Source organism: Psammomys obesus, unplaced genomic scaffold, assembly GCF_907164565.1.
Source record: "Psammomys obesus unplaced genomic scaffold, mPsaObe1.curated_primary_1811, whole genome shotgun sequence".
NCBI classification, from domain to species: Eukaryota; Metazoa; Chordata; class Mammalia; order Rodentia; family Muridae; genus Psammomys; species Psammomys obesus.
This window is the reverse complement of record NW_026596095.1, coordinates 9,237,261-9,263,660: the sequence shown is the minus strand read 5'-3', so window position 1 is coordinate 9,263,660 and position 26,400 is coordinate 9,237,261. Positions and strand designations below refer to the sequence as shown.

Below are 26,400 nucleotides of genomic sequence, written 5' to 3'. Positions count from 1 at the left end.
TTTTTTTTTACAATGTGGATTATGACTTTATTATTCTAAGAAGCATTCCAGAGAGACTTATTCCACGCATTGAAGAAAAAAAAAAAAAAAAAGCCAGCAAGAAGCTTTGTGTTAAACAAGTTTAATGCAATGACTGAAAACACAAATCCTCAGTGTGTGCTGTATCCCTGGCCTGGCTGTCTCTTGGCTTACTTCAAAGGCAATCTACAGTCTGCAACTGAACAGAGTTGCCTACAAGGAAGAGGAGGCAGGAGCAAGGGCTAAGGAAAGAAAGTGACTTTTCTCTGCTCCCCTCTGGACTGTCCACCTGAGCTTGAATGCTTGAATGTGGTTGGCTAATAGCTGTCACCAATAGGCTTTCTTTTTTTTTTTTTTCTTTTCCTTTCTTTTTTTTTTTAAGTTTTATTTTTCTCATTAGTTACATTTTGTTAATTCTGTATCCCAGCTGTATCCTTCCTTCCCTCCCCAGTCCCACCCTCCCTCCCTCATCTCCTCCCTGCCCCTTTCCAAGTCCACTGATAGGGGAGGACCTCCTCCCCTTTCATATGACTACGTTTTGTCAGGTATTTTCAGGACTGGCTGCAAAGTCCTCCTCTGTGGTCTAACAGTACTGCTCCTCCCTTGGGAGGTGGGAGGTCAAAGAGCCAGTCATTGAGTTCCTGTTAGAAATAGTCCTTGTTCCCTTTACTATGGGAAACCAATTGATTACTGAGCTATCACCAGTCACATCCGAGCAGAGGTTCTAGGTTTTATCCTCTTATGGTCTTTGGTTAAGTGTCCATCTCAGAAAAGACCCTGTGCCCAGATATGTTTGGTCCTTGTGGAGTTCCTATCCTTTCCACATCAAACTCCCCTTCTTTCGTATGATTCCCTGCACTCTGCCGAAATGGGACCTCATGAAACTGAAAAGCTTCTGCAAAGCAAAGGACACCGTCATCAAAACAAAACGACTGCCCACAGATTGGGAAAGAATCTTCACCAACCCTTTATCTGACAGAGGGCTAATATCAAGTATATACAAAGAACTAAAGAAGCTGAAAAGCAACAAACCAAGTAATCCAATTAAAAAATGGGGAGCAGAGCTAAACAGAGAATTCTCTGTAGAGGAATATAGAATGGCAGAGAAACACTTAAATGCTCAACATCATTAGCCATCAGGGAAATGCAAATCAAAACAACCCTGAGATTTCACCTTACACCCATCAGAATGGCCAAGATGAAAAACTCAAGTGACAACACATGCCGGAGAGGTTGTGGAGAAAGGGGAACCCTCCTCCATTGCTGGTGGGAATGTAAACTGGTACAACCACTTTGGAAGTCAATCTGGCGCTTTCTCAGACAACTAGGAATAGTGCTTCCTCAAGACCCAGCTATACCACTGCTAGGCATATACCCAAAATTTGCTCAAGTACATAATAAGGACATCTGCTCAACCATGTTTGTAGCAGCTTTATTTGTAATAGCCAGAACCTGGAAACAACCCAGATGTCCATCAATGGAGGAATGGGTATAGAAATTGTGGTATTTTTACACAATGGAATACTACTCAGCAATCAAAAAGGAGGAAATCATGAAATTTGCAGGCAAATGGTGGGATCTAGAAAAGATCATTCTGAGTGAAGTATCCCAGAAGGAGAAAGACAAACATGGAATATACTCGCTTATATAGACCTAAAAGATATGATAAACATAATGAAATCTATACACCTAAAGAAGATAATCAAGAAAGTGGACATGGGGTATGATGATCAATCCTCATTTAGAAAGACAAATGGGATATGCATTGAATGTATGACAGGAGTCTACCGCAGAAGGCATCTGAAAGACTCTACCTAGCAGTGTATCAAAGTAGATACTAAGACTCATAACCAATAGGCTTTTCATTTTCTTTCACACAATATATTTTGATCATGGTCATCCCTTCCCCTAAGACCTCCCAGACACTCTCCCTACTCACCCAACTTTGTTCTTTCTCTCTCTTTAAAAACAAAAAAAACAAACAACCCCCCCCAAAAAAAACAAAAACCAGAAACAAAAACTTCCCACAAAAATGAATCTCAAAGCAAACTAGCAAACGATAAAACAAACAACAAACAAAAAAGCCAAAACAAAGCAAAAATTTTACAAAAATACCATTGTGTAAGCAGCCTACATCTGCTTACCAGTCTATCCTCTGCTCTCAACTTAAGTATTTGAATGACTCTCCATCCAGCTATAAGGAAGGGACATGTGAATGCAGTCTGACCAGAGCACTGAATTCTTCTGCCAAATCCTTCTGGTTCAAGAGCACTGACAAGCAGAATCCGCCAGACTGGGGCATCTGAGGGGCCTGCTGACTGAGTGTGCCTTTTTCCTTTCCTTTTCTTTTCCCTTCTTCCCTTCCCTTCCTTTCCCTTCTCTTCTCTTCCCTTTTCTCCCTTCCCCCCTCCTTTTCCTTCCATCTTCCCTTCTTTTTTTTTTTTTTTTTTGAGATAGGGTGTTGTTATATAGAACTTATTTTGAGGCCCGGGGTAGCCTCAAATCCATGAGTTACTATGCTGCTGTTATGGGTGAGCTCCACCATGCCTGGTTGGAATAGTCAGTGCTTTCTTTACTGTTCTGGAAGCCACGTTGGGGTGAACTTGGGATTTGACATCTAGTTTGCTGTCATGTTGGGAACCTGAGAATAAAATCACTGCAAAGGCAAGCAGAGCTGAGAGATAAAGACAGGCCATAATCCTTTTGAAAACAAAGGTTAAGATCCATGAATCCAGCATGGTGCGGTGGGGCATGGCTATAATCCCAGCACTCAGAGAGACAGAGGCAGGCAGATCTCTGTGAGTTCAAGGCTAGCCTGGTCTACAAAGTCCAGGACAGCAAAGGCTACACAGAGAAACTCTGTCTGGAAAAACAAAAAAACGGAGTGGGGGCGGGGAGAGAAAAAGATCCATGAATCCAGCTGTGCCTGGAGGGAACCTGATCTTTCCCTAGACTTGCTAGGAATGTGAGGGGATACATTCTACCTTTGCTTAAGCCAGTTTCAATCAAAATTCCTGTCACTGGCAATTAAAAAAAAATTCTAATTGGCCTAATCCTTTATTTTGTCTAACTTTCTAACTAGCCTCTGACTATTGGCAGTGCCAGGCTGTAGGTGTTCCATGTGTAACTGGTGGATGTATTACCATGTCAATACGCCGTGGAAGCAGAGAGTCTGAGGGATGCACAAAAGGTAACACACGCCATGGGTCTAGAAAACAGAGAGGCCAGCCCACTATACACACAGCCATGACGGTAGATGCGCCGGTTAAGGACCAAGAGCAATCTCAACAGGCGTGCTGTTCTGTACATTTGAGTCATACAGGTCAAGTCTCGCTGGCTGAAACATAGCACCTGCATGTATGAAAAGACACCCTTAAGTTCATCAATTTGACCTTAACTCCCAGCCCAGCAGGGGTCCCCTCTCAACACTGAACCTGGAGTTTTGGGGTTCTGTGTTGGTCACAGGCCCGCCATATGCAGTTGAGGCTAATCCAGGACAGGGCATATGAAGGTGAGACTGAGAGACTGCAAAGGCTTCACTCTTGGAAGACGGGACAGCGAAGCAGAACCTGTGAGGATTGCCTCACACTCACTTTCAGAATTTACTTGGTTTTATTTTATGTGCGTTGGAGTTTTGCCTCCATGTATGTCAGAATGAGGGTGTCAGATCCCCTGGAATTGGAGGTACAGACAGTTATGAACTGCCATGTAGGTGCTGGGAATTGAACCCGGGTCCTCAGGGTTAAGAGCCAGTGCTCTTAACCACTGAGCCATCTCTTCAAACCCAAAAGTCTCTTGCTGGTAAAGGAGGATAATAGAGAGATGTCAAAAGCTGTGGGGACACAGATGCAGGGGAAGATTCTGTTGCATTCCTAGAGGCAAGGATAGAGCCAGAGAACTGGAGCCCTCTGTCAAAACTTGAGCTATCGTAGGCAGGAGGCAATTGGAGGTCACAGGCTCTGTCAAATTCTGTTCCACTATGCAGAAAGCTGGGCAGGGAGGTGGGGGGCAGATGTGCTTATGTGGATTCTGAAATCAGCAGACACAGGAAGAAGCTCAACTACAGCGTAACAGGAAGCGACATTGGTCACCATGTTAAGAATGGCTGCAGGGGCCAGGTGTGGTGGCTCAGGCTGAGGCAGGCATAGCATATCCCTGTAAGTTCAAAGCCAGCCTAGCCTACATAGCAAGTTCCAGGACAGCCAGGGCTATATAGTGAGGCCCTGTTTCAACCAACCAACCAACCAACCAACCAACCAACCAACCAACCAACCAACCAACCAACCGATAAAGTTGTATCTTGTTTCTAAAATCTGATTCTGGTAGCAGGCCAAGTTCATTTCTCACACCACAGGAGACGACCCCTTTCTAGGCCCCTTTTACCATTGCTATATAGGCCAGTAAGTTGGCCTGATGTCTGCTTCCATCTGACCAGGATTCAGAAGTACAAAGGAACAAGGTTGGAGGAGAATCTGTTCTAGTGGCAAAGGTGCCACTGGCAGAGGCCAGCACTCATTGTCAGTGTACCAGCCATAGCATCTACTGTCCAGCAGCAGTAGCAGGAAGTGTCCTCAGCAAGCAGCCCAGTGACCATGGGGCTTGGGGCATGGCCCTACCTGCTCAGCTCCAGCTTCACCCCTCTGTTTTCTGTGGCTGTTTCACTAAGTTCCTGACAATTTTAGAGTTCTCAGTAGCATTTCCCGAAATTCTTTTTGTACAGTCAGCCAGGATGGATGGTGCTTTGCTAACTGGTCTGAAAGGAAAAAGGACTATGAGAACGGCAAACGCAGAGTCAAAGCACCAAAACACATTGTAATATTTGGGGTTTCCTCAGGCAGGAGAAGGAAGAAATACCAATGAGACCTCATTGTTAAAAGAGATGTAGCGAGTGTCCCAGGAGTGCAGAGAAAATAAGCAAAAGGCCTTTACAGGAGATGAGAAAGGTAAAAGCAGTCTCACGGATATAGCAGAAAACTGAAACAGATGCATCTGAGATAGTCAGGGAGGAAAAAAGATATCGCTGTAGGGCAGAAGGTCTGGACAAGTGAGCGGCCTGGAAGGCTGGGGAGGAGACTGGGAAGGGCAGCACTGAGTATGCACCATCAGTGATGCAGACAAGCAGGCAGGAAAGGGATGTGTAGCAGACGGGGTGACATATGGATTTGGCTTACATTATGGAAGGTTGTATTTCCTCTCTTTTACATGTAGTCATCTGAGTGATAACAGTTAGACAGAAATACCTAAATATCAGGACCAATGTGAAATAACCAAATAAATCCTAAATACTTGACTCAGTTTACTAACCTCAACGTGTCTTCCAGGTTTGCTGCTAACAGACTGTCCATCGTCACTGTGTTCACTAGACCCCCTATCCGTGCAGAAGTAACCTCCCCACCTGCTTCTGCACTTGACATCTGCTGCTCCACTGCAGCCCATCCCACTACTTTTATTTCTGTTTTGTAATTCATATTTGTTGATCTCTAAAAGTGGAATTGGACAGACAAAGGAGAAACGAAGCAGTGGTTCTAGTTAAAGCCAACCAAATGTCCTAACTGTCGCCCCTTGGTCAATTTTCTATATCTCTTCACACAGACATAATATCTACGTCCTTTCCATGTCAAAAGGGAAGCAAGTCACAAACTTTATCTAAGCTGCTGTACCAATGCTTTGAAGGTATTGGCTCCTCAGCTGATCACGTGCATGTTTTAGTAGGCAATTCAAAAGCACCGTTCACAATTTTACCAGGTTACTGGGAAAAACAGGAAACTTCAGGCCTGTGGGATCTTGCCCAGTTGTTACGTTCTAAAACTGATAACCCATCACTGATTACTCCTGCTCAGACAGAATTCCCTATTCACCGTGTATTCACTTAGTCCATTAAGGGGCTGAATGACAGCCATAAAAAAGGAGGAAATCCTCTAATTTGTGGCAACATGGATGGAACTGGAGGATGTTATGATAAATGATATAAACCAGGTACAGAAAGACAAATACTGCATATTCTCAGTCATGTGTGAAAGCTAAGAAAGTTGATCACATGGAAGCAGAGGTCACTAGGGACTGAGAGAGAGCAGGCAGAGAGTGGGCAATGTGTAACAAAACACAGCTGTATGGGGGAGGGCAGTTCTGAGGGAAAACAGCACAAAAGAATAACAACAGGCGATAACAATTATATGCTTCAAAATAACTACAGGAGAGTATGATTTCTCATTTTCCAGCATACGATAATTATAATAGTCATTACGCGCTGTATATCAAGTTACAATGTTATACTACGTGAAGAAGTAAAAATATCATATATCTAATTGTTTCGAAGGAGTAAAAATATCATATATCTAATTGTTTCAAGAGGACGTCGAATAATATCGTGCTTACAGGCTAGGGTTTGCCAATTATGCTGAGCTGGATTGGCTGCTGAATGGCAATGTGACCTGGGACAATATCTTTACCTATTCCATGTCTCAATTTCTCCATTTACAGATTCTCCCATTCAAGTGATAGTTTATTAAGCAAAGGCAACACGACAGGTTCTCTGGCATTCAGGATGCATATATCAGTGAACCAAAGTCCTGTTCTCACAGGTAGACAAGAAGTAAAAAGATACACACGTGGGACTGGAGGTCATGAGCATGATGACAACATCACCAGATCTAAGGCTATCCTGTTTGGACATCTCATACTTGCTGAAGGCTGTTTTTTCACTTGTAAGTTCAAAGTAGGCAAAGGAGTTGAGAGCCTGTCAGTGCCCACACTAAGTTAGTTTTTAATTTCCTGCAATTGCTGAGCCAAGTACAAGAATGAAATAGACTTAGAATAAACACGCCAAGCTATACCATCAGCCGGTGATGAGCACAGCTCTGGGCCTCCTGCTTCTGCTATCAGTTAAGGAAACACAATCTTGTCTTTTTCCTATTTTCTGCACAAATGGACCAACCAAAAGGACAGCTTCCTTCCTTTTCAATCTTCTTAGTTTTCATTGTACTTTCAACCCACTGAAACATTTTCAACAAGTTCTTTAAAACCTATGGAGCCAGTGTTTGCCCTTATTAGGTAGGACTTTTTGATGCACAGCCAGCCAGAGCTGGAGGTGGCCATATAGAGCACCCACTCTGCTAGGTAGAGCCTAACATAATTATGCATTCTAATGTAATTATGCATCTTGCAAAATAATAGTAGTTCTTCTTTACCTGTGGAATATGATCTATCCTGAGCTGATATTTCATGCCATGAGTATACCAAACCTTACAGAGACTATGTTTTCCTGCACATATCCATGAAGAAGCTTAATTTATAATCAAGGCATAATATGGGATTACCAGTAACCAATGATAAAATAGAATAACTATAAAGACGGATGGGAAAGGGAGCTTGCCTTTTCTGAGGAACAGGCAAGGGAGGAATGGGAAAGGAGAGAGGGTGGGACTGGGAGGGGAGGAGGGATGGAGCTACAGCCAGAATGCAGAGTGAACAAAAAATAAATACATTAATAAAAAAAACTATAAAGATATACTGCAGATTTTAGCAACCTCAGCATATTATTTTTTTCCCCTTTTTAAAATCAAGAACTTTTACCCTTTCATTTACAGGAAGAACTTCATGGTTTTTCTTTGGCATATTCCAATTGCCAACATTACTACTCTTGAGCTTTAAGGTCATTCATTTTTGAGTAAAATAAGGGTTACATGAACATAAGCACAGTGATCCTGTAACTGTCACTGTGATAACAAAGAAGGCTTCTGAGTGACTAATGTAGGTGTAGTATCCATAGAGTGGGTATGTATGCTGGACAAGGGAAAGATTCATGTCCTAGGAGGACAGAGAAGAAAAGACCAGAAACTGAGCAATTTAAACTTACAAATCCTGTACTTTTAGAATTTTCCATTTAATATTTTCAGACTGCAGCTTACCGTGAGCAATTGAAACTGCAAAAAGTAAGACCTTGGATGAAGGGGTGCTACTGAATCTCATTTAAATCTTACCATGCTCTGTGAGGTTATTTTCATGTTGACTGAGAAATTCATGGAAATGTACACAACCACACAGCTTTTCGGTGAGTTAGGCAAGACTCACAACCAAGACATGAAGGCGAGTTCTGGGCTTGTCTCCCCCTCACACTGGCCTGCCTTAGGCCTGTCAATCAAATCCCAAGTTAGCTAGGAACAAAGGTTTAACTAAAGGTGAAAATCTCACAACTGTTATGAAAGTGTTAGAGTTTGGCTAGGGAAATGGGTAGTAGACTGGAGCACGCTATGGAGTGAGATGGACTGGTTGACTGGCTACTTTCACACAGTTGTAACAAACTATCTGCACAACAACTGAAAGGAGGAAGGATTTATTTTCCTCAGGGTTTCAAAGGGTCCACTCCATCAAGCAGAAAAGATATATTCCAAAGTAGAGCACTGCCCAGAAGCAGAGAAAAAGGGAACAAATAGGGGTTGGAGCAGACACTCCTCTCACAGACAAATACAGAGGTATACACTGGCAGGCCCCCGGGTATCTCCCAATCCAAGCCAGCGGACAGTCAAATCAACCACAACAAAGAGTAAAGCCTTCTGCAGATAGAATAACATAACGGTTAACATTTGTACATGCATTCATGTTTTGCTTGCTTCACACATATATGTCTGTGTGAAGGCGTTACAGACAGTTGTGAGCTGCCATGTAGGTGCTGGGAATTGAACCCAGGTCCCCTAGAAGAACATTCAGTGCTCTTAACAGCTGAGCCATCTCTCCATCCCCGAATGGTTACCATTTTTTAAAAAGAAAAGGGAATAACCTTTCTCAACAAGAAGAACTGGCTTGAATTCAAAATAATTATACAACTCCTAGCTTCTGTTGAGGTCCTCTCAGAAGCCGGTACATGATCTCTTCCCCATGATGCTTGCTCTATTTTTCTTTAATTCCTATGCATTAAATTTATATCTTGATGAGATGAAAAATCAGCCTATGGTTTTCTTTAAATATTTTATGTGAAAACTAATTCTGTACTTAAAAATAAGCTTGAAAATTTTTATAGATGAATATCAGATTCCTTAATTCTAAGACAAAAGGATACATAAGAAAACCAGTGACACTCTGTGTCTGAGAGAGTGAGTGAAAGAGAGAAAGAGAGAGATAGTTGAAGATGAAGAAACAGACAAAATGGAATCTGACAGACTGAGTTTTTACATCAGTATGTAAATTTTACAATGATGAATTTTACATCAGTAGCTGTGCTGTTCTGACTCAGACAACTTTGTTTCTCTATGTAGCCCTGGCTATCCTGGAATTCACTCTGTGGACCAGACTGGCCTTGAACTCAGAGATCCACCTGCCTCTTTCATCTTGACTGAACTGCTACAATCTTGTAAAGAACATGTGCTTTACTCTCTGTGTGTTCATGTTCTCCAAACTGCTTTCTTCTCAAGTTGCCCATGAATTTTCCAGCACCCAAGCCACGGTGCACTGATGCAACAAGAGCTTAGCAGAGTAACAGAGTTTCTCTCTGTTACTGACCTCACGCTTATCTGAATGATGCTGTTTGCCCAGCCACACTAATGACTTCTTCCTGCTGCAGATTTAAATTAGGATCTGAGGGACTCAGTGAGTTGATCTCTGCCCTACTCCACTGAAACCACCAAATAGAAAAACAAATCTAGCTGGGTGGTCGTGGCACAGACCTTTGATCCCAGCACTGGGGAGGCAGAAGCAAGCAGATCTCTGAGTTCAAGGCCAGTCTGGTCTGCAGAGTGAGTTCCAGGACAGCCAGGGATACACAGAGAAACAAACAAATAAACAAACAAATGGAATTCTATGCTGTGAGTGGTTCTGAGATCTCCAAACTATATTAATCCAGGGATTCTTATTTAAATGTAGTGTCTCTCTAAATTGTGATCCCTGAGTCTAATGTAAAATGTGGACTCTCTCTAAATTGGAAGCCCTGAGTCTAAGGCCAGGAATATGCGTGTTCAGCCAACGCTGAAATGGATTTGGTGTACATTAGCACTTGGAAATTTCTACTCTACTACAAGAGACACTGCAGGTAGGCAGTTGTCAGGTGTGGCACTGAAGCCTACATTCACTTTTGTAAGAGGGTCTCTGTGTGCTAAAGGGAAAGTAGCAAGAGAAGGAAAGGTGGTGAGTTAATCACTTTCCTATTGCTGTGACCAAGGCAACTTACAGAAGAAAGGGTTTACCCAAAAAGTAGAGTCCATCATGGCAGGCAATCACGGCAGCAGGTGGCAGATATGGTAGTAGAAATAGCTGAGAGCTTACATCCTGAGCCACAAATGGGAAGCAGGAGAGCTAACTCAAATGACCTAAGTCTGTAAGGACTCAAAACCTGCCCCCAAGGACATATTTACTCTTGCAAAGTGACACCCCCTAAGCCTCCCCAAACAGCTCAGTGTAGTTCCTGGTGTCCTATTCCATCTCTTCTAAGAGCATGAGGGAGTGGTTTGCTGCCCACGCTTGGCACCACAGCCCTGGACTTTGGGGATGCGATGGCTATGTGGGCAGGGCCTCACTGAATTGGGGCACTCAGTCTATCAGGAGAACAGAACGAGGCCCTGTCGGAACAGACTTTAAGGGCATGGGCAGCAGATTTAAATGAATCCAACAAACAATTTGGGAAAGAATTTGCCTGACCAAAAGCCAAAGTTTCTTTAAAAAGAGATTCCCAGGCACTGTGAGAAACCTCCAGGGTTCCTAATTCAAATACAGCGTTCCTTGTCTCTTGAAACATTTCTGCTTGGTGTGTATCTGGAGTGTTGAGATGCTAGGGAACAAAGGGGTGGGAACACATTGGAGCCAATTGCCTAGTGCCTGGCTCGGCCACTTCCCACCTGTGTGGTGTGGGGCAGTTATTTCACTTCTCTCTACCTGCTCTCTCACATGTAAGGTGTTGAGTCAGGCAGCGCCTCTCTTGTTGGGACACTGTGAAGATTAACTGGGAAAAGCCTGAAAGCTTTCAAGGCTGCCAGTCCCACGCACACAGTCTGTGCCATTAGTTTCTCTGTTTGCAGCTGCCTCACAGCTACCAAAAGACGGGCCTGCAATCCTGCGGAAGAGAAGCCTGCACACAGCTGTTCTCTCCAGCTCTACAGTGCCTTTTTTGATTGAATGAATGTTCCCTCCTCTCTGCAGGCCAGCCGAGGGCACTGCTGGGCCGCAGTCCAGGCGTCTTCCGCTGGGCAGTGGCTTCTCAGGTTCTCTTTAAGCAGCTTGTAAGGAAAAAAGGAGGTGGAGATAATGATAATAAAAAAAGAACCCCTGTTTTGTGTGGTTCAGCTAAGACGGCCACTAATGTACACCCTGCTACTTACTGGTAGGACTTCTCAGGGTAGGACTTAAAAGTCCACTATGAGTTTTAGACAGCCCACTAGGGTGTAAAATGGAATGATCTTAACCAGGATTAAATCACACTTTCTGAGTGTGACAGAGTGTTTCCAGGGAGAGTTAGTGCCATGCAGCCTTCGGTCCACTTACCCATTGTTTTTCAAGACTCCAGCCTCCACTGCTATCCAACCCCATTCAGCCTTCCTGGCAGCCCACCATGGTGTGAGGTTTTGAAACTGAGAGCTGGGTCTGAAAACAGAAACAGGCTCCCTCTGAGTGCAGGAAGCGACGGCAGTGGGAAGGCTTGTGAAAGGGAACAGAAGCGAGGCACTCAGATGTGCAACAGACACAAACGTTAAATTCAACGTTAACTCTCTAGTCAGTGTGTTAAACGCTGTAACTCGAACTACCACCAGCCCATCACTTTCACTGTTTCACTTCTACATCTTATGGAATTTTTGCAGGAGCAGAAGAAGGCCAGCATGGCTGAACCACTGGACTACTTGAGTTTGTATTTTGTCTCTACTACCTAGCCATCAAACTTTGGGCTAAGTTAAGTTTCTTTCCACGCTACACCTTTCTTATTTACAAGACGGGGTTAAGAATGGCAGGAAAGTAGCTCATGGAATTGTATTGAAAGTAGCTCATGCATGAATTAAAATGTGTTTAGTATCATAGTGGTATCTGGCAGGTTTCTTGGCACTAGGGCCTGGGTGAGTCAGCCTTCAGGGAACTCAACGTAGACACGTGCTTCTTTGCACAAAATAGGTCACCAAAGTTTCAAGGGATGTTGTGGAGAAACAGCTCACTCTGGAGGTGCTGGCCAGTTTAACATCACAAGACCTCAGCAAAAGCAAAGGCTTTGTACAGTGAGCGTCTTCACGAATGTGAACAGAGAGCTTCTGTAACAAGCCATTAGCTAAACAGTCTATGCCCCATTCCTGACAGTATTTAAAAACTGAAATGGGGGCTGGGGAGATGGCTCAGTTGGTGAAGTGCTTGCCTCACGAGCTTGAGGACCTGAGTTCGTTTCCTCAGGACCCACAATAACCACTATGTGTGGCAGTGCACACCTGCAATTTAGCGTTGGGAATGGGGGTCGGAGAGGAGGGGCTCGCTGGAGCCCACAGGCCAGGCCTGGAACAGAAACCCTTTTAAACACTAGACAGGAAGGATTTAAGAGGAATGAGCAACACCAATCTTTTAAGCACGGAGACAGGAAAGAGCTTAAAGAAATGGTACTGACCCTTCTAAAGCCACAAAATCAGCTGACCCCTTTTTCTGCCCTAGGAAACAGCACCCACTATCCTTTCCTCGATCACTGCTTTTTCTAATAACATCCTATCAAATTAAACCACAAGACAGCCCATCCCAGAGACTCAATTCCTTCCATCCTAGGCAACTTTTAAAGCAAAAGAAGACAGTTAAAACAGAACAAGCAAAATCGACATCAGTTCACAAAATAAAACATGTTTGGCTTAGCATCCGATGAGGTATGTGGTTTTGTTACAATTTTTTTTTAAAAAAGTAAAATGAGACTTCAAGTACTTTCCTTGAATATTTAGCTATAATTATGAAGGAAACAGCAGTTTGTTATATGCTGGTATTCTTGAAAGCATGTGGCCCCCAAGTACCCCCCCCAATGACTTGTTTTAATTATATCCCCCCCTTCTGCTTCTCCACTGGCAAATGAGTGTGGGGCATGTGGGCAGCTTCACCCTGCCCGGGAGTCTCTGTGGTCTGTCTTCTGGCCAGGCCCCTCTCTCCTCAGCTGCAATAGTCCCTCCTGGGTTGGATCCTCTGCGGTGGTGACATTGAGCCTGCGGGAACAGGGGCCCTGGCAGCCAAGTCATTTGAAGTCATACGTTAATAGCTGTCCTACCTAAAATCATTTTCCCCTTTCCCTTTTACACCCAAACCCTCCTGATTCTACTCTGAAAGTCTGTCCAATCTGGCGTTGCTCCTGATTTCTAATGGCCCAGCCTAATATGGCTCAGCTTGTCTCTCCTCTCACCCAATTAAAACAGGCCTCCCACCATCTTCCCATCTCTCCATCATGTTCATTTTTCATTTCTCTCAAATGCAAATATGCTCATGTCATCATTTATGTTCAGTGGCTTCTGGCTGTCCAAATGACCTGGATGAAAAGTCCTTTCCTAAAACTCATGTACTCTGCTGATCTACATGGCTGCAGTTTCAAGGCTCACCTGTACCTGCTGCTCTGAATGACTGCAGTTTCAAGGCTCTCCTGGATTATTTTCTCTTAATAGAGAAACCACACATGTTTTGTTCCAGGTAATGTAATGACGCCAAATCTGAGAAATAAACAGATCCATGCTGCTGTAAGCGAAGCCTGCCTGTGGGCATGCATATAGATGGTAACTACTCACTACTCAGGCACAACCAGTTTCATAATTCTAAAGTATCTCCCAGTGCCTTCTTTGTCCAAAGTAGTGAGGTCTGAAGCACACAGACTGGATTAGCAACAATTTAGCCAGGATGAGTTAATTCAAGTATTACATATTGGAAATCAAAAGCTTTAGTTCCAGGACTCCCAGATTAAAGAAACAAAACAAAAACAGGAGAAGGAGAAAAGTGACCAAATTAGAAGCTGAGGAGGAGAGAATAAAGATATATACTATGCTTAGTGAGTGGCAATTCTAGCTCAGCTGGTTTCCGAACGAAGGACACCTCTCCAACACTATAAAAAGTGCTCTTTATAATAGTACCTCACTTTGATTGTTGGAGGGCTGTGCACCTGTATTTCCCAGGTGACGGGACTGGAATTGTTCACTATGGCAACCAGTGGTCAAGTACAAAGCTCAGCTCCTGTTTCAGTAGAGCAAAAAGGATTCCCAGATCTAAGGAGGAGACGGTATGAACAGCAGCATTTCTTAGTCTTCCCCTCTGTTGCCCACACTGGGGTGAGGCGGGTGGGGGAGCCGCCCTGATGAGTGAGTTTAGAGCAGACTGAGGCTGCTCAGGTTGGCCAGCCCATAGTGTGTTCATCTTATTTCTATTATTATTATTATTATTACTGTTTTTCAATACAGGGTTTCTCTGGGTAGCCTTGTCTGTCTTGGGCTCAATTTATAGACCAGGCTGGTCTCGAACTGACAGAGATCCGCTTGCCTCTGCCTCCGTGAGTGCTGGGATTACAGGTTTGCACCACCGCACCTGGCTAATTTTTATTTATTTATTTTACATTGAGCGTGTCTGTCTGTCTTTAACACACATCTACCCTCTACACTTGACCAGAGTGTGAATAGAGAACAGATAGCTCTACCATCTAATTTAGGAATGGGCCTGCAGTAGCTAGCTATACATGAAAGCTGTATCCTCCATTCTGGCTCTATGTGTCAGCTGATACAGCTAATAATTTGATTTCTGCATTCTATTTCTGTAATTCTTTCCCCCCCCAGGGCTGGTGATCAAGCCCAGGACCTTGTGTGTGTCATGCAAGCTCCCTACTACTTGAGCAGCATCTCCACTCTTTTATCTTATTTCTGAAGTCACTGTGAACACAGGAGGGGAAGTCAGAGGACTAACAGCCTCCCTAGAGAGCTAGCAAGACGCAAATATACATATTCACTAAGTATTTGTTAAATGAAAAAATAAACTTGTCCAAGGTCACATGGCTAATAAGTAACAAATGTAGGGACTTGAATCCATGTGTGATGGAAAAGTTCCTGATTTTCTAAAATTCCACTTCAATGGTTTTTGTATGAGTTCTATTTCTGGGCTTCAAATTGGCTGCCAGGAAACTAGAAACACTGGCGGACCCAGGCATTAACTACCTTGAAAACACGCACGTGCGGAAGACCTTTGCTGCTGATCTATACCCATGACAGTGGAGAAGGATGAGGTCAACATGTCTGTTTGCTGTTGGCAACTTTGTGCCAACACAGCCTGCCCTCTGCAGGAACACGAGTGGTACCAGAAGCTGTGAATAAGCAGTTAAATGACCCAGCAGCAGCATGCGAGAAAAAGGCATGCAGCAGAGCATGAAGACAGATGAGCAAAATGGGTGAGGCGAGGGACTGAGCACTAGGAGGGGCAGAGGCCCAGGAGGGTCGGGGTGTGGGGAGGAGGCAACAGAAATAAGAAGAAACATAAAAATCCTAGAAGACAAAAGGCAAAAGGGGGGGGGGGGAGCGCTCGCGTGCACATGAGCGCACGCACACACGCACACACACAGAACCAGATACGAGAATAGCAGTCAACTGCTTGCAAGGAAAATAGCCACAAAACGATTGTCTCTTTCATGTCAAAGTGATGACAGTGACCTTTCTCCTCAACCCAAAAATGTGTCAGATGTTGTTGTTTGGAATCCCAGCATTCAGGAGGCTGAGCAGGGGGATCGTTAAGTTCTAGACTAGCCTGGGCTACACAGGGGGATCCTGTCTCAAAAAGCAAAGCAAAAGAAACTAAAACTAAACAAATACACAAAAAGATGAGTTCTAGATGGGCTGGATAACAACACACCAGTTGAAAACAGAGGAGGCAACAGGCAAGATTCTTTTCACAGGCAAAAGTGGAAGTTAGAGCATTGAAGGTACCTCCTCCACTAGCAGCCCCTGCCTGGCATGCACAGAAGGGCCTGTTTGGCTGTGAACTCAGCAGGACTCAAACTCACTGAGCTAATGCAGTTTCTTTGAAAGACTAGCTGGTAGAACTCAGGACTGTGTATTCACAAATATCGTATAAAAACAGGGTTGTCTTTGCCTTACAAGCAGTTTTTCTGCCCCGTTTAAAGACTCAGCTTAGCTGCCGCCTTCCCCCAACCCCAAGTGGTGAACAAAGAATTCTCTGACATACTGCACCCACCGCAGATGAAAGCGCTTAAGTGTGAGTGAAAGCAACAATGTTGGGAGTGACATTTACTAGCTGAAAACAGTGAAATCAGAGCGGTCCAGTTCACGGAGATTAAATGTCAGGATTTCAATGTTTAGCTGAGCATTAACTATGGAAGTTAAAAAAAAAATGGAGGATTCAGTTTTCTATTGTAAACAGCACTTCAGAAACCAAAAAGAAAGACTTTAAAAGCAGGGAAGTAACTGACCTAGAGTGGGGAGGGATGTATAGATTGTTCCTCATTGTTCCTCAAGTGCACCAGTGACACGGGTGGGTGGTGTCCTCGGTCCTTTACCATCACAACGGGAGGAGGTGACTTTCCCCACCCTGTACACTTAGCAAGGTGTCAGTCAACACCCAAAACACAGATGCTTCAAGGCACAGAATTTTCCATACTGGGCATGAACTTCAACGGTCTTTGTTTGTTTGTTTGTTTGTTTTTTATTATTCTTTTAGAATGAGTACTTTTTAATGTCCAACCAAAGTTAGAGAAGAAAATGGATCGCCACTGTCCCTCAAGCATATTTTTCCCATGGATGTATTTACTTATGACATAAGTGGTTAGAGTTTCTAAATATAACATCCATTTTGTGTTGGGGGTAGGGAAAGAGAGAAAGAGAGAGAATATCTCAAAACCAGACAGTATCAGCAGTCAGTCCTTCCTTCCTAAGCAGCCAGTAAGCACCGAGTCTATTTTGCTTGCTGTGGGCATGGGCGCATACTCAGCTACTGACCCTGGATAACGTTTCAAGCCATTGCTTTAAACTTTGAAGTTTTATATTTAATCCTCAATATCTTTATGAGCTGGTTAATATTATTCCCATTTTGCAGATAAGAAGGCTGGGGCTCCAGAGGAGATTAAAGTCTTTACCTAAGACCACAGGACTGGTGGGTCTTAAATCAAGTCGGATCCAAGCTCCAGCCACTGACTCCAGAGCCCTAGTGGTTAACCCTTAGTTCAGAAATTCGAAGTCTAACTGAGATCACAGGCAAATGAAGAAACGAAGTGCCGAGACAAGGACATGGGCAGATACACTGACTAACTCAGGTCCAGGCGGGCCTCAGTAAGTCTTGATGACAGAGGGGAGTCTCTCTGGTGTGAGAAGGCAGCACTTCATTCCCCCAGTCACGGGAAACTGTGTGTATCATTGAGTATTTACCACATCCCTGAACGGTCAGCATTTGCTGTGCGTAAGAAACAGTCTGGAAACTGAGCTATATGGATGTAAAGCCAGCCCAGTGAAGGTGAAATGGCAGGGAAATGAGGCCAGAATCAGGGAGGGTTCCTAAGCATAAATGAGGTGGTCTGGTGACCTGGTAGACGTGGTGAGGTCAGCAAATCTACATCTGCCGAGAATAAAAACTGTGAGGCTGGGCATGGTGGGGCATACTTTCGTAGTAGGCAGAGGCTGATAGATAGCTCTGTGAGTTTGAGGCCAGCCTGGTCTATATCGTGACCATTCCTGGCCAGCCAAGGTTACACAGAAAGACCCTGCCTTCCAAAAAACTGGGTAGAGGGAGTTGATTATAATGGTTCCTATATTATAAAGGTATGTTTGATCTTATTTACAATAATCTGAAATCCACAGTCCAAAATCACAATTTCTTTTGCATCAATGTAAAATGAATGTCATAAACCTTAAGAAGGCTAATCAGGTAGAAAGATCAGTGGTCATGGGAGAGCTTGGAAGGCCCATGGAAATACGCCAAGAGCAGGAGCCAACTGATGGCCTCTGTCAGCTAACTCCAGACCACAGCTTAGCATGAGGGTCATCTTAGCATTTCCCCCGCCATGGCCCTTGCTCAGGGGACCCCAAAGGACAGAACATGATTCACCCCGCTGGAGGTGTCTAGTCAATCTTCTCTCTTCAGGCTAAATCTCCTTACTTCCTCCAACTGTTTCTCATATAACTTGGCTTCATATTCCTTCACCATCTGGGTCATTTACTGAACAAGTTCCACTTTGTCAATGGTCCTTTAAAAGTGTGGTACCAGAACCAAATGTGGTTTCCAGAGCAGAAATACATAACTGTATTTCCTAGTGCTCCGAGGAGCAAAATGTTCCTCCTCCACGGGGCAGGATGAAAGAGGACAGGAAGGAGGGAGAGGAGGAAGAGGGAAAGGAGGCAGAGGAAGGGACAAGCTATTTAATCACTGCATTTCAGTATTGAAAGATTTCTTTTTATTAAAAAAAAAAGAACAACAACAAATTCCACTTGAATTTGAGTTTTGTTTTATTTTTTGGAGACAGGGTTTCTTTGGATAGCCCTGGCTGTAAACCGGGCTGGCCTCTAACTCAGAGATCCACCTGGCTTTGCCTCCCAAGTGCTAGAACTAAAGGCATGCACACCACCATCACCTAGATGAGTTAAAATTTTAATTACATTTATTTATTTAGTGTGTTTGTGTGGTGTGTGTTGGGGGCGAGTGGTGTGGGCATAGGCTGCAGAGTACATATGGTGGTCAGAGGACAACTTGCAGGACCTAGCTCTTTCTTTCCTGGAGACTGAAGTCAGGTTGTCAGGCTTAGTGGCAAATGCCTTAACCTGCCGAGCTGTTTTTCAGGCCCTCCATTTTAATTCCTAATACTTAGGACTAGATGGCTGATCTCAAAGAATCTTTTCCCTTATTTTTGTTTTAAGGGTTGGTCTGGCTAAAAAAATAACAATTTTTCCCCATTCATTCATTCATTCATTCATTCATTCATTCATTCCTGTTTCTGTGTTGGGTGTGCCTGCCTGCCATGACTCTGCAGTGTGGCGGTCACAGAACAACCTGCAGGAACTGAACTTAGACCGTCAGGCTTCATTAGGATGTGCAGCAAGTAATTTTACCCAGAGTTCTCTCACCACTCCTGTTATTTTCTGATAGCATTTACTTGCTAGTATCTGATGTCAATTTCCCACTAAAATGTTTTTATGAAGATAGACTCTGTCCTGACCAAGTTCTACGTCAGTCTAACTGATAGAGAGACACCACCCATCCAGGGACAGCCTCCTAGACTCTTTGTTCAAGTCAGGCCCAGAACTCAGCTCAGACTGGAACTTAATCACCTCGCAGAATCTTGGCATGAATTTCACAACTTCTCTATGGTGTAAAGCTGAAGTTTAGTTACCTTTATTACTGAGTCACAGAGACACCAAATGATAATCATGATAAAGCTGCATTTTGGCTCAAAAATGCAAAAAAAGAGATTATAGGAATTGTCTACTAGTGAATTCAGGACATCTACAATGGTTAAAAGTCCTTTTTACATGACTTAAAGAGAAGAAGCTACTGTATCTGGTCTTCCTATTAGCTAGCTTCCTATTAGCTGCTTATGATTATGGAAAATACCACAGGAATGACTTAGTTCTTTTTTGTCATTCTTAAATTCTACAAAAAGAGAGAGAGAGAGTTCTTGACTGGAAAGACAAAAATGTATCAGAATATCACTCCATATTTAGTAAAAAGTTTCAGAAATTTGGAAGCCAAACATTGAATTCCAACAGTCCCTAGCAGCAATAATCAAGCAAAGCTCCTCCCTATATAAACAAGCGCCTGAATAGGGACAGAAGGAACTGTCCCGACCATGACTCTATCAAGTGTGCTGACCTAGTCACACTGCAGTGAGAAAGAGAGCAACAGAGTAGCCTAGTAAGGAAACCTGCAGTGGACAGATTCCACCAGCTCAAATCCCCCATGTCAGAGCCTTCGGGGAGTGACTTCATCCAGGGCAGCACTCTCCCCAATGAGGCTAATGCCTGTATGAAAGAGGTCCCAGAAATGCCCAACTCTCCTTCCACTCTAAGCGACAGAACTGTCTCTAAGAAGGAAGGAGCAACAGACAGCAAGCTGGCCGTGGCTGTGACACTGGGCCTCCTAGCCTCTAGAGCCTTGGGGAACACATTTCTTTTGTTAAGCAGCCAGTTTATGACATTTCCTAGAGTAGCCTGACGAGACATAGGCCTTTCCATATAAAATGGGATTAAGATCCTTCTTATTTCTTATATCATTAACTAAATTTGTTGGTATTTTAATATTCACCAGGCCTCTTGTCTAGCCATTAATAAGGCCCTAGGTTTGGTCTCCATCATCGCAAAACAAAAACAAAGAACAAAGTTTAACAACATTTAATTACTATATTGCCACACGAACTTTAATTTGGATCTTTGGATGAATGTCACAGTAACCTGAAGTCTCATTTGGGAAAATTATAGCATCCAGCTGTCAGAAATAGAGTTGAGAACTAAACTTTCTAGAACTCCCTTACAGTCATTTTGCTTTACTAGTGCAAGCTACTACAGTGGTATTATAGTGGAACTAGTAAGACTTTTGTTGCTTATTAAGTACCAATTAGTTTTTCATATTTGTTTCTCAGAAATAAAAATGCCTCTTTTGATAGGCACAAAGGCGGAGTCAGCATTAAGACAGGTTTGGATGTAGGCCCTAATCAGGTAACACTGAGGTTAGTCACTGTGGTGGTTTGAATAGGAATGACCCCATAGACTCATGTGTTTGAATGCTTGGCCCTTGGGAAGTGGCACTATCAGGAGGTGTGGCTTTGTTGGAGGAAGTATGTCGCTATGGAGGCTGGCTAAGCCTAGTGTGACATACACAATCTCCTGCTGCCTTTGGATCAAGACAGAGAATTCACAACTCCTCCTCTAGCACCATGTCTGCCTGGACACTGCCATGCTTCTTGCCACGATGATAATATATCTCTGAAACTGTAAGCGAGCTTCAGTGAAATGTTTTCCTTTATAAGAGCTGCTTGGTCATGGTGTCTCTTTACAGTAATAAAACTCTACGACAGTCTCATATTCTGTTTTCATATTTGGGAGCCTTATCCTGAGAACATGCATGCCCCAGGATCAGAGGGGTCTGCTCTAAATAACCCTCCTTTGGTAGAATTTTCTAGTGTATTACTTTGGAATCAATACACCAAACACTTGTAAAGTTGAAAGGGCCTTAAAAATCAAAGGTTGGATTGCCTTGCTTGTATTTACTCTGTTAGTAAAGAAAAAAAGAAATCCACAAGAATGTTCTTGTTTTTTAAAAATATTAGAATTACTATACATGTCTAAACATAGAACTGTCTTGATTTTCCATGACAGGGTAGAGAACAAGCCATATTTAAACCCAACCAAAAGCTATTGTTTATCCACAATTTATCCCAAGCCTCCATTAAAAAAAATTACCTGGTATTCAAAATAAAATAGCCAGAATCTGGATATTTATAGTGTTTTGCCAGCAACTAAAACAACACCCGGCATCTGCCCTGGCTCTGAAGACAAAGGAAGCCAATTATGATTTCAGAGTCCCCAAGCTGATTTATTGGTCTGGTAAAAAGGAGACTCCAACTCAGATATTTTACTGTTCTCAGGTCTCCAATGAGATGAAATGTTTTAGCATGTATTTTTAGTTATGGGTTATTTTTATTTTATTAGCACTGTCTTTAAATCACTTCCTTTCCAAAATTTCCAAATTTACAATTCTCACTGGACTTTCGGTGCTTCATTCTGACGAAAGGGTCTTCAGTTTACCCTTTACCAGCTTTACTGTTCTGTAGTCAGATCGTTCTCAGAAATACAAAGCAGATGATTGTGGAACAAGTTCTAATTATTCCCCCAGAGACTGCAGGTATTTGGGAGGTCTGTCTGTCCATTGCTTGGCTATGAAACAGGCTTCCTCTTCTGGTTCCTGGGCTGTTTCTGACCTAAAGTGACCTAAAGAGCTATTTGTTTCACGGCTTCAAAGTGCATTTGCTCCCCGTGTCTTCAGGACTATTCTATCCAACATTCTGAAGTTTAACTCCTTCAGCCTGGGATGATGGGATGGCAGCCCATTAACTCGCTCTCACCTCTAGGAGCTGAGCCTGAAAGCACACCAAAGAATCACACTGATACTTCAGAGCAGTACAGCCCACTTTCAACCCAAACCACTCCTCTTTCTGAGCCTTAGACTTGGGTTCACGCCTGCATGCTAGATTACAAATGCTTCTTAATCTAACTGTACGTTATCTCCATCTTTCACAGTAGCCAGCTTTACATAAGCTCACAGCAGTTACTCAATACAAAATAAAAACAAATTTGAAAATCATTAATTTTTTTGTGATGTGCTTAAATTTACAAATAATTTAGAAATAAATAACTTTAAAAGATAGTAATCCATGGCAGTTTAGTGTCTAAGTGGGTTCCATAGTAATGGGAAGAGGGACTGCCTCTGACACAATCTGATAGGCCTGCTCTTTGATCACCTTCCCCTGAGGGGAGAGCGGTCTTACCAGGCCACAGAAGATGACAATGCAGTCACTCCTGATGTGATCTGACAACTAAGATCAGAAGGAAGGAGAGAAGGACCTCCCCTATCAGTGGACTTGGGGAGGGGCATGCATGAAGAAGGGGGAGGGACGGTAGGATCGGGAGGAGAGGAGGGAGGGGCTTATGGGGGGATACAAAGTGAATAAAGTGTAAGAAAAAATAATAATAAAAAAATGAAGGAAAAAAAAGATAGTTCTAATATATAGGTTTTATGATTAGAAAGCAATTCCGCTTGATAGTTTCAGGACATCTGAAGAAGTGGAAATGATTCAATGCTAGCATTTTACAATTAAGCAGGCATTCTGGTGGACAGGGAGACCGAAGGCTTGACTACACTTCCTAGCTCTCTTCAATCTGAAGAGTGCATCACATGGTTTTAAGTTTGCGTGACACTGAGTAGAGCCACAAGCGCCTGGCTAACAAGGCCACACACATCCATCTAGAGAAGTGGTTCTCAACCTTCCTAATTCGGCTACCCTTTACTACAGTTCCTCATGCTGTGGCCATCCCCAATCATAAAATTATTTCTGTTGCTACTTTGTAGCTGTAATTTTGCTGTTATGGGGTGTACTGTAAATATATGATAGGCAGGATATCTGATATGTGACCCTTGTGAAAGGGTCATTTGGTTTCACAAATGGGGTTGTGACCCACAGGTTGAGAACTGCTGATCTAGTGGGAACAGAGGAAGCGATCCAGGAAGCAGACCACAGGTCCCCTGAAAGCCTCTTGTGAGCCAGGAGGGACGGGCTGAGGCGGGTGGGCGCTTGGTTACCAGTCACTGAGGAGTCGGTTCTAAGCCAGATGAGAAGGGGCCCATCTCCTCCCAGGACACTAAGCAGCATCTCCTCAATGCACTGTTAAATCTCAACTGTGTCAGGATGAATTCCTTAGGTCCTTCTGACATTCACTGTCCTGTAAACAGGTATGATGCTTCATCTCAATTGTTATCTAAGATCTAAAGTCATCTGCAAGAGGTGGCCTGGGGAAGATCTTCCTCGGTTGATGGCTGACGCCCACAATGGGTAGGAATCGCCACTCCTTGGACTGCACGTTGAACTGAAGTCAAGAAAGAGAAAGTGAGCTCGGATTCTGACGGTCCCTGCCTACAGCAAAGGTGTGGGCAGCATGGGGACACTGGCCTCAATTCTCACTTTGTTTCTTCATTGTGAAATTGTTGTTGTTGTTGTTTGTTTTTCAAGACAGGGTTTCTCTGTGTAGCCCAGGCTGGCCTCTGCCTCTGAATATTGGGACTAAAGGTAAGAGATTTAAGATTCTCAATTATTCTAAACCTTGGTGTTCCTCTATGTAAAATGAGCAGTAAAAGGCGTATCTATATCACAGAACTCTGCTTTCCACTCTTCCTCCTGACTACAGATGCCTCCAGCTGTCTTGCACCACCATAATAGACCATCCCTGTACCTCCAACTGTGAGCCAAATTCACCCTTCCTTTTCAAGCTGCTTTTGTCAGGGTGTTTTATCACAGCTCCGGAAAGAGCAACTAAGGCCATGAATAGATTATGATGGGGAATGGAGATGCTAGAGATTCCTTAGCTGTCTGCTGCGGGACTCGCTTGCTGCCCTGCCACTTCGAGAAAAAGAGCTGCCAATCAAATAGCTGGCTGGACTGTCCTTACGCAGGCCCCAGTCACCTGCTATACGCTAGGACACCCTGGGGAAACTCCATGACAACCACAGCTGAACATTTCAGCTCCTGATTGCAGGGCCTCAGCCGGAGCTGTTGGAAACGGTTCATACCCGGCTTTTTGCTCTCACAAGTCTCAATGCCTGTGACTGGTACTAAGAGGCAAGACAGTGACTGGCTTGAATAAATGCTTACGACTGGACCAAACACCTCTTTCTTGGGCTGTTTCTTGGGCTGCACAAGATTACTTAGTGAGCCAACTGGGACACATCCTCCCGTGCTGCTCCTGCTAGTGCTGCGCCATCAGTCCCAATACAAGAGGCCAGTGCTCACTGCCGAACTACTTTAAGAGTGCAGGTTGGGCTGGGGTCTCAGTTAGGGTTTCTACTGCAGTGAAGAGACACCATGATCATGGCAACTCTTGAGCGCTTGTTTGGAGGGCCTAGCAGGAAGCGCAGCTCCTCTTGCACCCTTGACTGAAGATGGGTCCTCCTCCACTCCAGGAAGGTCAACCTCTTCAACTGAGTGTGCAGCTTTGGGAGGGACGCACATGGAGTGGTGGGGACACTCACCGAGCCAAGCAGATCAGCGGAATCAGGCCTGCAATCAGTGAGGTGACAGACGTCGTAGCTGGGTCACTCTCACATCCAGATCATTACAACACTTAGAAAGGAAAACATTTCACGGGGGCTGGCTTACAGTTCAGAGGTTTAGTCCATGATCATCAGGGCAGAAAGCATGGCCTTATGCAGGCTGATGAGGTGCTGCTAAAGAAGTAGCTGAGAGTTCTATGTCTGGATCCAATGAGCCACTTGGTGTACTTCCTCCAAGAAGGCAACACCTACTCCAACAAGGCCATACCTCCAAAAATGCTACTTACTCTCTATGAGCCTATGGGGACCATTTTCATTCAAACCACCATAGCTGGTAGGGAGAAAGGAAAGGTAGTAGATGACAGTAGAGGTTGTGGACAAACAACAGAAGTTTGTTTGTTTTGTTTTGAAATACAATTTTATTTATTATTTATACAGCATTCTGCCTGCACACCAGAAGAGGGCACCAGAGCTCACTAGAGATGGTTGTGAGCCACCATGTTGTTGCTGGGAATTAAACTCAGGCCCTTGGGAAGAACAGCCAGTGCTCTTAATCTCTAAGCCATCTCTCCAGCCCCTTAATTTTTTGTTGTTTGAAGTTTGGTGTCAACAGGTGGAACTGTGGAACACAGCAACTAGGGTAGAGGAATTTGAATCCAGCACACCTTTAATCGCTCTGGCTGGAATGCAAACATACTTTTAGTATACACCTTTACTCCCAAACAATGAAAGTAAGGCTAGTTGATAAAAGGGAGTTGGATGTTTGAAAGTGATGTCTAAATGAGAGGCAAAGTGATGAATCATACAAAGATTTGACAGAATAGGATATACCCAACTCTCAAGAGAACAGAAAGAGAGGTGACTTAAAACAGAGTAAGTAGCACGAGCTGGGCACGGTGGTGAATGCCTGTAATCCCAGCACTCAAGGATGCAGAGGCAGGTGGATCTCTGAGTTCAAGGTCAGTCTGGTCTACAAAGCAAGTCCAGGACAGCCAGGGCTGTTATGTTTTTGTTTTTTTTTTTTTTTTTTTTAAAAAAATAGGTAGACTGGTAGTGAGAGGTTTGAAAACTTAGAGTTACTTCCTGGGACTGGGGCAAAATCACAGTCCTTTCAGAGCAGAGGTCCAGCAGCAGCCCTCTACCCAGATTAACCTTAGAGTGTGACTAGGGTCATGTAGGCCCTAAGAAAAGCCATGGAATGTGTTAACTCCCCCACCTCCTTGCTATAGCCTAACCTGCACATACAGGGGTGGGGTGGGGTGGGGTGGTCAGGTGTCCCCCAGGTAGCCAGACCTAACCGTTTGCAGTTTTGGCACCTAAAAACAAACCAATCATTTTAAAGGTCAGCTCCCCTAGAAACCCTTTCAGCCAATCCTGTAATGCCAAGACCTACACTTCCCTGCTTGCGTTTTGATCCCTTAAAAACCCTGTTCCCCGGAGTTGGGGTCGCTTGCCCCTTTGTTCTTGTAAGGTCAGCCACCCAGCTCGAGTTTGTAATAAAGAACCCTCATGTGTTTTACATCAGACTCAAAGCCTGTCAGTCATTTGGGGACTTGCAATCTGGGTATTTCAGTAACTAGGAAGGTAGGTAGGTTGATAGGTGGATGGATGGATGGGTAGAGAGAGGAGGAGGGAGAGTTGAATCAGTTCAGTTAGTATAGTTGGTGCAGT

At 43.9% G+C, this 26,400-nt stretch overlaps 1 protein-coding gene across 3 annotated transcripts in view; it reads right to left on the bottom strand.

Moving 5' to 3' along the window:
- Alg14 (ALG14 UDP-N-acetylglucosaminyltransferase subunit) overlaps positions 1-26,400 on the bottom strand; it is a 73,496-nt gene that overhangs the window by 3,061 nt on the left and 44,035 nt on the right. The window contains exon 4 of one of the 3 annotated variants that reach the window (XM_055628317.1): positions 11,485-11,583. The exons of the other annotated variants lie outside the window; for them this stretch is intronic. Coding sequence (XP_055484292.1) covers positions 11,530-11,583 — 54 coding nt within the window. The 3' untranslated portion in view covers positions 11,485-11,529. The remainder of the gene's footprint in view (positions 1-11,484; positions 11,584-26,400) is intronic. 3 annotated transcript variants of the gene reach the window in all.